Source organism: Parasteatoda tepidariorum, chromosome 1 (assembly GCF_982258835.1).
Source record: "Parasteatoda tepidariorum strain Cologne lab strain chromosome 1, Ptep-v5.0, whole genome shotgun sequence".
Taxonomy (NCBI): Eukaryota; Metazoa; Arthropoda; class Arachnida; order Araneae; family Theridiidae; genus Parasteatoda; species Parasteatoda tepidariorum.
This window is the reverse complement of record NC_141755.1, coordinates 42,865,399-42,879,171: the sequence shown is the minus strand read 5'-3', so window position 1 is coordinate 42,879,171 and position 13,773 is coordinate 42,865,399. Positions and strand designations below refer to the sequence as shown.

The following is a 13,773-nucleotide window of genomic DNA, read 5'->3' as shown; positions in this document are numbered from 1 at the left end:
AAGAGAATTGTTGTTTTTTTATTATTATTATAATGTAATTCTACGCTACATTTTAAAATAAAGAATTTAAATTATCTAACATATTCGCCGTTTGGTGAACGAAAATATTAAATTACGGTTGTGAACTCATCAAATTTGTTTGAACAATATAATGTTATAACAATATATATGTGCCGAACTGGTGGCCGAGTGGTCAGCGTGCCTGACTGCGGAGCCGCTAGTCGCGGGTTCGAATCCTGCTGAGGGCATGGATGCTTCTTTCTCTCTGTGTTCTATATCCTTTTTCTGTGAATGTGACCCGCCCTATAAACGGGTTGTGGTTGTGTGACGTGGGTGACGCTGCTCCTCCGCCGTGGCATCGCCACAGGTGCCCACTGGGTAACGAGAAGAGAGTAGCAGTTCTGGCATTCCTGTGGCCAATGGGACAACCCTCAAGTGCCCGCCATTTAAAAAAAAAAAGAAATATAAATGTTATCTTTAAAAAAATTACTTATGTTTACTAATATTCTAATATTTATAATATTAATGGATAAATATGTTTAGACGTGAGAAGTAGAGGCACAAGCGTAAGCAAACAGAATTCTTTTTTGTACATATATGTTAAGAGAATAATTTTAACTTTAGTAGGAAAACTGTTTTCGGCCAAGAAACAGCAATTATTGCAAAGCTGTAGCAAACAGGGGACTTAGCCCCCAAGTAGTTTAAAATGTGTATGCCTCATAATTCAAAATTTTTTCATCCACTTTCAAATTATGTTATAGGGTATCTACCACTACAAAAATACAATCCCAATTCACTGGTATACAAGACATGTTAACTCGATTCTATGTTGGGGTACCTTTTCATAGATGAAGGTTGACATGGTCTGTAACTCCACCCCCACCCCCATCCCCACATTGGTGACTTGCGGAAGTGATTTGAACACGCAGAAACGCCCACTTCGATCTGGTAACGCCTACTTCGTTGGATGGTTCGCATTGAACAGTTGACTTGTGACTGCGACAGTATCCAATCCTCCTCAAGCTGTTGCTACTCAGTCCTGTCTCGATTAGACACAACCGCTGCCTGCGTACACTCGACTGCTAATGGCAACACAGGAGCGCCTACGACTGTTACCATGGTTAATACACCTCTCACATTCATGGTTAATACTCATTCACATTCTCTCAAACTTGGTGACCTTAAAACCAGCTCTCCCGGTACTTTCACAAGTACAGCAACTAGTGGTATCCGTTTATCGAATTCCAAGGGGATGAATAACAATAATAGCAACCATAAGTTGAAGAGGTTGTTGATTGGCGTATTTCCAATTGTCCATATTTTATTCCATTGCGATGTAGGAAAGAGTGATGTAGATATTAAACAATAGGAACTGCTTTAATGAAGTATTAAATTCGGTAAATAATAAAAAATATTTTATGTCAGAAATATGGAATTGTATGAAGCTCCAAAGTAAAAAAAAATCATTTGTATGTACAGAAAAATTAATAAATTTAAAAAAATGGTCCAGGTGGGTGGCAACAGGGCTAGGCCCTACAAGACAACTCCGTCCACCAAGAAATCAAAAATGCCAGTGTCATGCGTACATTAGCATAGTTTTCGTCAAGGAAAGTTAAAGAATGCATGTATTGAGTTAATAGATTAAATTTAATGTCAATGCTCTTTTTCTTAGCCTTAGGCATTCAAATGTGTTGTCAGAAAAGAAAGTATGGGAAATAATAAAAAAATTTTATGAATTCAAAACATAAGATACCATATAAAGGTTTTGTTGTTGTAGTTCATTTACGTCGCACTAGAGCTGCACAATCGGCTATTGGCGATGGTCTGGGAAACATTCCTGGGGATGATCTGAAGACATGCCACCGCAATTTTGATCCTCTGCAGAGGAGATGGCACCCCGAATCGGTAGCCCGACGACTTTCACGCGAAGTCGAGCACTTTACGGTAGAACAGTTTAACGCGGACCAATACCGCACACCTTTAGTCCCTACGCAGACAGATCTAAGTGGTCACCCACCCGCACACTGACCGCAGTCAGTGATGCTTGACTTCGGTGATCTGCTGGGAACCGTGTCTTAACGATCATTTCACTGCGGGACTATATCTAAATGTTTTCGAATTCTATGCTAATGTGTTAGGCAGATGTAGATTGAATCTATAAAAAAAAAATTATTCAGCACTCAATTCAAGATTGTGGTATAAAAAGATTACAGACAATATTAGTGATTTTTATTTATTGAAAAAGGATTAAATAAGAAAGGAATTTTGTTTTTAAGTGTTTGAAATATGTTATGTATATAATTTAATATGAAATATGTTATGCATATATGCATATTAAACTATTTTTAGCACCAAACTATTGCCCATTAAGAAAGTTCTAGAAAATATTTCATGAAGTGATATAAAGTTCTACCAAAGAAATATTTCAAAAAAGAGAATTTAAATTAATATTTTTACGTTTATATCGTTAAAACGCATCGCTAGCTTCGTACAGCATGAAACTTGGAGGACTGGTTTACATTATGTCAACGGAAGCTACCCTTCTTTCTTCATGTATATTCTTTGGTGGTAGGGCACAAATTCCAACACAGCTGCTCTAAACTAGCATACACACGTTATCCTACGAATTTACTACGCATTTCATGTTCGAAAGTACCAAATTTGTTTTGTTTTTAAATAAATATTTAATATTGAAAGTTATTTTTGTTTACAAATAGATCATAATAGAATGGTAAAGTTAATCTTTGAGAGAGAAGAATTGGTCACCAATTCATAATTAGTGCCGTACTTGTCGAAGTAGAATACAGGTAAGAAGGATCGATCTGCAAGGATTAAGTTTGGATTTAATAAATTAAAAGATTAGATTTATAGATTTAAAAATTGCCTTTTAGTTTACTGATTTACAATTATTAAACGTAAGACAAGCTATTATAAAGAATCACGTATTTCAATTTTTACTTCGTTGCAAAGATCAAATAATATAAGTAATAACATCAATGGTTCAAAAACAGTTTTAGTTTTTATTCTAAGTTAATGCAGCATGAGAAATGTTTTTATGTTGTTTGTTTGTTTGCTTGCTTGCTTGCTTACTTGTTTATTTGTTTGTTTGTTTGTTTGTTTGTTTGCTTGCTTGTTTGTTTGCTTGCTTGCTTGCTTGCTTGCTTGCTTGCTTGCTTGCTTGTTTGTTTGTTTGTTTGTTTGTTTGTTTGTTTGTTTGTTTGTTTGCTTGCTTGCTTGCTTGCTTGTTTATTTGTTTGTTTGTTTGTTTGTTTGTTTGCTTGCTTGCTTGCTTGCTTGCTTGCTTGTTTGTTTGTTTGTTTGTTTGTTTGTTTGTTTGTTTGTTTGTTTGTTTGTTTGTTTGTTTGTTTGTTTGTTTGTTTGTTTTTCAAACCTTTTTAAGCAACTCGTCAATATTGCAATCAGTTACTTTAGGTGTTTTTTTTTCTCAAAACTGAAAATCCCAACACGAAAGGAACATTTTCTCCACTGCAGAATAACATGAATTTCGGTATACTTAGTTTTGAAGCTTTAAAAGATACTTGATTTTACATTAATTATTTGACTGATTTCGTTCAAATGCTGTATTTTGCAATACAAAATTGTATTCTTTAAAATGCCGTAACTTGGGCTATTAATAACTAAATTAATTAAAATCTTAAATGGTTACTAGAAATTAATTTTTACGTAAGACTATCTTTGGATCAACAAATAACTGCAACTGCATGCAAAAAAAATTTCGATTAGCTTAAACATTTCTCGAGATATGGCTAAATATGTAAAAAACGGAAATTAACATTAATGAGTCCAATACCGTCTACTTCTATCTGGCCAAACTATTGCTATCCCCATACTTTGATGGCATTCATAAATAAACATAACTAACATATCCATTATGAATAAACATAAGTATTTATATTGATTCGTAGGAAAAATGTTCCTGTGTCTGATTTAGTAACTTGATATATGATCTTTACTAAATTATATTCTTTTATATTACATAATTGACATTTAACAGCCAGCCCAAATTTGAATTTACGACTAGCCAATTTAGATCCAATCTAGAAAAAAGACCCAATGTAGAAAAAAAGGGAACTCCTAAAGCAAGTGTTGTGAGAAATTTACCTTTGTGGACGGCTTTTTGATGGAACTAACCTCCATTTGCGTTACATGGAAAAGAGAACCACGAAAACATCCCACGGTTAGCTTGATGGTAAGGGGACTCTATCCCCTGATCCGCCAACCACTGAAGATATTTTACGTCAGCTCTGAAGTCGGTACGATCCGGGTGCGGAATTCGTGTCGATCAGCCATTGTTGGGATTCGTACCCGGTTCACCTCATTGGGAGGCGAGCACTTTATTCTACTAAATTACTAGCATATTTGTACTACATTACTAGCATATTTAAGGTCAGAAAATCGAACCATTAAGATAAAAACCATTCATTGTTCCAGGTGTTCCTTTTTTTGCGCACTGTACATAATCTTTATGTTATTTACATCATATTAAGGAGAGTATTTAACCTAACATTTAGTCTAAAAAAGTTTATGAAACAAAAGTTTTATCAATGAATTATACCAAACACTTTCCAAATATATTCCATTCCAATATTTTTTTTTAAAAAGCTCTTATTAAATTAATCATAACTTTATACTCGTTACTTTGTGTGAATTGTCAGTTTTTAAAAAGTATTCCTTTAAATTGATACTCCATAACATTACAGTCATGGGAAATTCGCTGTTTCAAATAAAGTATCATAAAATTTCACTCTAAATTTTCATAAAATTAACAATAAATTACAACTTATAAATTTCACAATTTAGCTATTTTATTTCATAAATTCTATGAAAAACTGCGTGGCCAGCATATACAAATAAAATGATGTACAATCTTGTACATGTTCGATCAAAGCAACTATTTAAAATCGTAAAGAAATAATAAGAAATTTCACACTATTTCTAAAAATATTTAACAAATTTTTTTCATAAACAAGTATTAAATAAGAATTATAAAACGCTTGTGGATTAAATTGTGTTAGTAAGCAACCAAAAGAATGATGTTAAAGTTTTATCACAATGGAATCAAAATACTTCCTCGTCGAAAATTCTTCTTCATCTCTTACTAAATATTCTTATTTCTTCAACTGTTTTGAAGCCAACCCAATTAATAAATTCCATATCTTTAACAAAACCTAATTAGTTTGTTTGGAAGATTTATTGGCTAAACAGACAACTATGCAGTAGAAATCGAACATTTTCGAAATAGTGTGTTTTTAATGATTGCGAAGAATCCACTAAAATAAATGGCTAACAAGTTTTTTTAATGATGTTATTACTGCGGTTTTTCATGAGAAATAAATAAATAGCTTTGTTTCTTTAGGGCAATGCAAAATCTGGAAATTTTAACAAGATGGGATAGCCTCTCATTAAACAAACAACTAATCGTGAGTTTTTTAAGCGAGTGAAAACCCTCTGTTTAAATATATATTTTGGGAGCACAGATAATGATTCCAACTAAGCCTAAAGATGATGACATTGCAGTACACTTGTGGAATATTGCTTCTAGGTAAGGAAAGTATTTTAGTTTTCTTTTAAAACATGTTATGAATTTGATAATTAGAAAATCTTTTAAATGTTTCCTTTGTTTAAGAAAAGGTTATTTTATAGTGTTTTCAATATGTTTATTTATTTCCACTTTTGTAACTTCCATACATTTCTTAACCTTTGACGATCATATCAGCTTCATACAAAGATGTCATACTAGTCGGAATTAATTCCTTAGGACACTAAAAGGTTTCCTGTGAATTGCTTCTCATTCGCATAATTGTTTAGTCTTTAAATCCGATATTTTTGTTATTAAAATATGTAACTATTTAAGGCACATTTCATTAAACTGTTAACGAGATGAATGATTGCTTCGATTTGGAAATCTGTACTTGAAATCTGTACTTGGAAATGTACTTAAAATCTGCATTTGGAAATCTGTACTTGAAAAAAAAGTATACTTAGAGTGTCTGACACAACAAAAGAAATGAAACAGATATTTCTCCTTGTGTCATTTCATCGATTCAAATCAAACAGTTCTCTCTCTCTTTAACTCTTAAATTTTGTTTTTAAAAATTTCCTTACAAATGTTAAGATGTTATATCGTCTCTCTCTTTCTCTCTTTTTTTTTCATTATTATTATTTATGGCATAGTTGGAATAATAAATAAGAAATAGTTTTTCTCGTCAATAATATATAATGATAGCTTTATATCAAATTACAGTTCAAATTGGAAACAGTTTTCATATCGCATGATACTTTTATATTTTTTAAAAATTTACAAATGTTATGTCTGGCAACATCTCACTCTCATATTTTTTTAATTACATTTATTTTTTTAGCATCAATTCCAGCGCCAGATTATAAATTGAGATTCTCCGGAGAAATAAATTTTTCTCAAACAATGGATAAATAAACATTAAGGAAAAAAAAAAGGTTGAAAAATCGCGAAAACCGCACTTAAAATCGCAATATAGAACTTTTAAAAAAATGCATCATAAATTCATAAATGAAAATGACCCCTTCAGCACGAAAAACTTGTAACTCTGTAAGTGCATTTTTGTGGCCTGTAAATCTGCCCGCAGTCTATTTTTTTACAAAACGTCAAACAGTTAATAATTCTGAAATTTGTTAATGGATGTTAAATTGTTTTTACAGACTTTTCATAATTATTCTATCGTATTCCCTGTACATTCTTCTATATACCATAGTAATTTCAAGTTTCTACGTCTTACATCAAAACAAATGTAAGTTGAAAACCCAAAACAGCGGCGATTAAGATTTCTCAACATAAAAAGAAAAAACCACTATTGCACTTAACCTTTTCACAACTGAAGTATAAAGGAATATTGCAAAAAAATATTTTACAGTTCAGAATTTCCATTTTTGCTGCCATAGGTCATAATAGGATAAACAAAATAAGATATATATAATTACAAAATAAGATTGTACTTCCAGGGGGTAATAATTTTAGGTACACAGACGTGGACCTCGGGTTTAACAAAGTAAAATAATACAAACATTTGAAATGTTAAATTGCACCTAAAGAAGGAAGAAACAAGCATACTGTTATATTATGGTCTATTTGAATACAATGATAAATAGAATAATTATCATAATTATTTAGAAAAGAAATAAATTTTAAAAAACATGAAATTTTTTTACAATGAGATGCAATACTTAATGAAACACTAATGATTACCAATTCATTACTGTGCATGAAATCTCAGTTCCAAAACTATTTTAGCTATGCAAACCACGCAAAATAAATAATTATTGCAAGGAATGAAACATTAACTATGAAAAAATATTTAATTCCTGTGGTAAAATTTCAAAATTATGGAAAAAAAACACAATAAGTTAAAGTTAAATGTATGTATGTATCTAAATATAAAAGAATTAGTTAAAATACTCATGAAAATATTACTAAATAGATATAAAATTGAATACTAATGATACTATGAGATTTCACTCTTTTACTACGCTGTCATAAATTTCTCCATACGTACTAAGTTGCACATACGTGGACCTGCATGTTTTTGACTGTATTGAATACTCATAATATTATGAAATTTCACTCTACTACTACGCTGTCATAAATTTCTCCATGCGTACCAGTTACACGTACGTGGACCTGCATGTTTTTGACGGTATTGAATACTCATAATACTATGAGATTTCTCTCTACTGCTACGCTGTCATAAATTTCTCCATACGTACCAAGTTACACATACGTGAACCTGCATGTTTTTGACTGTATTGAATACTCATAATATTATGAAATTTCACTCTACTACTACGCTGTCATAAATTTCTCCATGCGTACTAAGTTGCACATACGTGGACCTGCATGTTTTTGACTGTATTGAATACTCATAATATTATGAAATTTCACTCTACTACTACGCTGTCATAAATTTCTCCATGCGTACCAAGTTACACGTACGTGGACCTGCATGTTTTTGACGGTATTGAATACTCATAATACTATGAGATTTCTCTCTACTGCTACGCTGTCATAAATTTCTCCATACGTACCAAGTTACACATACGTGAACCTGCATGTTTTTGACGGTATTGAATATTCATAATACTATGAGATTTCACTCTACTTCTACGTCTACTTCTGTCATAAATTTCTCCATGCGTACCAAGTTACACTTACGTGGACCTACATGTTTTTGACTGTATTATTCTTAAATATTAAGTAAATACATATTTAAAAGCTTCATACAGATCATAGAACTATTAAGTCAAAAGAAAAAAATTTTTTTCAAAATAATTAAATTACATAATATATTAAATTAGTTCGAGCATCTGGGTTTAGCGTCTTTTTCTGAAATCACTTCTGTTTGCGTAGAATTCTACGCAAATAACTTACATATTCTGCATCTATTGTGGAATCTCCAGAAAGCTTAAATACCCACGAATGTTTCAATGAAGAAAAAACTATAAATTTTTCTTATAACATGTTTTAAGAAGAAAGCGAAGATCCACATATGTGGACCGAGGTAATAAAAAGGTTAAACGCATTTATTACTTTGAATTATTTTATTTTGTATTCATGGTTGTTCTATCATGCTTTACTAGTAAAAATCCACATTCATTTCTTTTATATTCAATTTTACTTCATTATATTTTATAACCATCGTTGAACAGCTGACCCAATTTTGGGCTTTCGACTACTAATGTTATGGCCTTATAATTTTGAACCCAATACAGAAGACAAGAGAACATCTTGATTAAGTAGTGGAAGACATTTGTCTTCGTGGAGAACTTTTTGATGGAACTAACTCCCATTTGAGTTACAATAAGAAAAAAATCATGAAAACCTTCCTGGGTTGCAATAGATGTTTTGTTTTCAATTTTAATTGCTATTTATTTATTGCTTTATTGAAATTGCATACATTTGCAGGCTTGGTTGCTCAATTTAGGCTTATAAGCCCTTGTCAAGTAAAAGGACAGATAGAACAATTTAGATAGAATAACAGATAGAACAACAAACATTGCAAGGAATACATCCAGGGTTACATTGGGATTCGAACCCGCCACCTCCACGCTTCACACAGCTTTTGACGGGCGTTCCCCCTCCGCTGAATATACTATTTCCGAATATACTATTTCCTTTTTTTTATGTATGAATAATATTAAGTGCCCAATTAGAATACTATTACTTTATAAAATATTATTTTTGAGCAGAGTTCCATTAATTCATTTAGTTTTCGCTTATGAGTCTTTTCATCTACACGTTGATTTATATAGGTCTCCTGAATGACGTATAAGCGATGGTTAGCTGTAATTTGCTTGGAATCTCTTTACGTCTACCTTAAGAGTTCGAAGCTGATAATTCTTCCTCATCATAAATTATTGAACTCTTTTCTAAATATAATGACTGCATTTAGCTTAATTGACAAAAAAGAAACTAGTTTTAAAATTGTTCCTCTTAAATTTCTGCAGTTCTTAAATTTATGTTCAAAGGCCCTGTAAAATTCTTATTAAACTAAAATTGTTCTGGTTCAACTTGTCTATAAACCAAAAAAATATAGAAGGGAGAAAAAAGTCCAACTCCTCGAATAGGTAACTGTATACAACTTACGGAGCAAGCTACTTACTCATATATAGCAGAGCATAATATATACTAAGATCCAGCGCATGTGCATAGGAAGCAAGTGACAGTCACGTACAGGGTACGTCACCTGTGAACAGAACGTCGAACGACTCTACACGGATGGTTGTGTAAGCCGTCTCCCACCAACCGCCATTTAATTCTTTCTTTCTGTCACAAACTATGTTGGCAGATTTAATCAACATGGATGATATAAATGAATATCTTAATTAATGATACAGTACTGTTTATAAACAGTGCAAAAAATGCAGAAAAAACCAACAGTAAATAAAAACAAAAAGCTTTTCTATACACTATAAAACGTTAAAAATATCAATAAAAATTTATTAGGGCCAGGATATCCTAGTTGGCAAGGTGCCGGATTCACATTCGTGAGAACAGAAGTTCAAATCCAGAGGCCGAAGACTCCCCGTGTGGTAAATGGTGATTGGTGCCCGTTGAATCTGTCGGGTCATTAAGTTCTCCATGTTCCTATAACAATTTATACCACTGGGGGTACTAAATTGTACATTGATCGTTTTCTGGTTCAGGTCAAAATTACGATCTGTGGATGAATGACTGGGTGTATGAATGGGCCCACTTTGTAAACGAGTGTGACTTAAGGGTGTGGCGGAAGTCGAATTCTAGACCATAGATGGCGCCACTGAAAACCAAGAACAATTGCACCCCTTGCTCTAATGGTCTACGACAGTTACAACAATAAAAATTTATTATAAATATTCTTCTTCAGGTGAAATATACTATAAACTATACTTAATGTAACCCATTTTTACTGTACGGGGTTTATTATTTTGTTATTAGAGAATTTCTCCTAAGATCTTCTTAAAAGATAATCTTGTTAAAAGTAATGTTTATTCAATCTTAATAATAAATTTTAATTGTGGTTAGTAGACTTATGAAAATTTTTAAAACTTTGCCTGAACAAATAATGAATTTAAGTATAAAATTTTTAAGTTAATATTCTGATTGTTGAGAGTCTATTTCAGACAAGAATGGGATTCTATTTTCTTCATGTTAACACACAGAAACTTAAATGAACGCAATTTTTTTTTCATTCATTATTCAGTAATATTTTTGAAAAATTTGTTTTTCATCTTATTCATTGAAATGTAGTTTTATTACGTTGCTAAATTTTAAAGTTGTGTCCTTCAACACTGAAAAACTTAGTTTTAAGCGTACTCATCATCCCAAAATTTACAATTTTGTGAACGGGTTCAATATAATATATTTCAATGAATAAAAAAAATTATAAATATTAATTAGTTACTTAATGAATACAGAATAATCTGTAAGTTAGCACAGAGGAATCCATTTTCTGACTGAAGAAAACTCTTAATTTTTCTTTTACATTGAAATATTAATTGCTTTATTAATTCTCAATCTTTTACAGTCTGGTCAGTAGCTGTTGCTTTACCACAAGAAGGGAAGGCTTTGAAGAGGAGAGGAATCAACCATGATGAAAAAAACTTTGAACTTCCAAGTGATGTACCAGGAAACTCAGGAGAAAATGAGTCTGTTAAGTTTGGTAGAGCAATCCATCAGTCACCCTGGTCTTCCGAAGAGGCAGAATCAAGTGAGGACGTGCCCGTTAAGCTTGGTAGAAAAATTCATCAGTCAGCCTGGTCTTCCGAAGACTCAGAATCAAGTGAAGACGTGCCCGTTAAGCTTGGTAGAACAATTCATCAGTCAGCCTGGTCTTCCGAAGACACAGAATCAAGTGAAGACGTGCCCGTTAAGCTTGGTAGAACAATTCATCAGTCAGCCTGGTCTTCCGAAGACACAGAATCAAGTGAAGACGTGCCCGTTAAGCTTGGTAGAACAATTCATCAGTCAGCCTGGTCTTCCGAAGACACAGAATCAAGTGAAGAAAGCAATGAAAATATCAGAACAAGAGATGGGAATAAAAACCGATGGTCATTATCAAACCCTCTGAAATTAGCATTGGATTTTGTAAATAAGTTGAGAGGAAGAGAGTCTGCTTTTCCTGTACCTGAGAAAAATCAAAACAAAAAGGTTCCAAAATATAAAAAGAAGAAGAAGAGCGACGATGTATATGGGAAATTGTTTAAAAAATGGCTGCGAAAAAACAAAATTTTAAAAGATGAGGATTCACTATCTAGTTATCTTTTAGATCATTTGAATGAATACAATCATAAAAAACTCCGAAAGAAGCCCAAAAGAAAATCTTCAAAGAATCAGAGTCCTAATAAGAAAAACAACAGAATAAGAAATTCAAAACCAGGTGTGAGTAACAAAAAGGATCAGACACAAGTAACAAAATTAAATAATCATGGATATTCTGACGATGAAGGTCAAGATTCAAAAAAATTATCACCGTTACATAAAACGAAACAATACGATACCTTTAGCAATGAAAACTGCGATTATTCTAAATCCGGTGATAAAAATGAAGACAATAAGAACGGGGATTCATGTAACCATGCCAGCTCTGAAATAGCAAAAAGTTTAAGCTCAGAATCAGACAGACATAAAAAGAACAACAATAATAGTGATCGAAAAAAATCTAAAATTACAGAAAATAATTCACAGGGTAGTACTCTATTAAATGCTGAATATGTCCCGTTATCTGAATCTCAAAGCAAAAACACTACGAAAAAGAACTCTAACAAACCTCAAACGGACAAAAAAGCAGTTTCAATAAGTAATATTGCAACCCAAACTACAGATAAAAACATCTCTCCAAAAAATACAAATGAAAGTATCACTTCCAACACAACAGATAAAAACATCAATTCAAAAACTACAAGTGGAAGTATCATTTCAAAAACTGCAGATAAAAGCATCGCTTCAGATACTGTAGATAAAGGTAACACTTTAAAAACTACAGATAAAAGCATCACTTCAAAAATTAGAGGAGAAAGCATCATTTCAGAAACTACAGGTGAAAGCGTCGCATCAAAAACTACAGATGAAAGCATCACTTCAAAAAGTACAGATGAAAGCATAGCGTCAAAAACAACAGATGAAAGCTTCGTTTCAAAAACTACTGATGAAAGTACCACAGATGAAGCAGAGAAGTTCCAGAAAGAGGAATCTCAGCTTACAAATAGCAAATCTTCTTCATTCATTAAAGAAGTGGAAAATGAAAATGTTGAACAGGAAGAAAAGTACGATACTTTTCTTCAATATATTTATAAAAATTCGAACAACACATATTTTCAGGCCCTTCGAAAGCACTCAAGCAATTTATTATAATATTCTACCTCCTTCTTTGATTTGTAATCATCTTGAATAAATTTAATTAATTAATTGAATTCTTTGCTACATTAACGGTTCACGTTTTTCATAGTTCACTTTTCCTGTGATTGTGAGAATTATTTCACCTACGCTACCTGATCGCTGCCACTTGCCAACTCCTTAATTGCATAGCTGACGTTTATTATACAGTATGCTCTCGATATCTCTAAAACCTTGTTATATCAAAATAGTATTTTTTCCCTTCTCATTACATATCCACCTAATGTTAATTTGAATTCCTATGTCGAACGGTTTCTTCTCAAAACCTTGCTATTTCGAATTTTTTTCGAAATGGAAAATAAATTTTCTCGGGAAAATCACTATATAAGTTTATTGTAAACCAATTATTTTCCATTTAATCCATAATTATTTTTGTCTCACTTTTAAAAAGAAAATTATAATTGTTGTAATGAGACTCATAGTCAACTATCACTACATGTCCCCACTCTCCACACTTTTTCCCTCTCCATTCCCATGGTTTTTCTCCAACGCAATACATTCAAACTTCTTATTGAAACTTACTACAGCGAGGAAAAAGCAAGATTTACCGAAACCAAGGTCACGGAAAGTGGAAAAGTGTGGAGAGTGAGAAAATCATATAACATTGAGAGCTTTTTCTATTTGGAAAGACAATAGTGCGAAAAGTTAATTTCGAATCATGCTTTACAAGTCTATATGTATTATTTTAACTGGGCAGTTTTGCCTAAAGCTGATTATAAAAGTATAGACAACTTATTTAATGGTTAACTGTACAACGGTTAATAAGTTAGATACAATTTTAAATATGTTTATCATATGACATTGCATATTTAGAAATTGTCAAAGGATTATTTCATAACAAGGGAACC

General features: G+C 32.2%; 1 protein-coding gene across 1 annotated transcript; it reads left to right on the top strand.

Annotated features, from left to right (window-relative positions):
• The first annotated feature begins 5,388 nt into the window (after positions 1 to 5,388).
• LOC122270480 (uncharacterized) lies at positions 5,389 to 12,942 on the top strand. Its single transcript, XM_043047933.3, has 2 exons — positions 5,389 to 5,563; positions 11,058 to 12,942. Exons 1-2 carry the CDS (start codon positions 5,524 to 5,526, stop codon positions 12,881 to 12,883), a joined length of 1,866 nt encoding a protein of 621 aa, XP_042903867.2. The 5' UTR covers positions 5,389 to 5,523; the 3' UTR covers positions 12,884 to 12,942.
• Positions 12,943 to 13,773: the final 831 nt, after the last annotated feature.

Coding starts and splice junctions, on each gene's coding strand:
- LOC122270480 (XM_043047933.3), top strand. CDS start 5,524: ATGATGACATTGCAGTACACTTGTGGAATATTGCTTCTAG. Junction 5,564..11,057: donor TTGTGGAATATTGCTTCTAG/GTAAGGAAAGTA, acceptor AATCTTTTACAG/TCTGGTCAGTAGCTGTTGCT.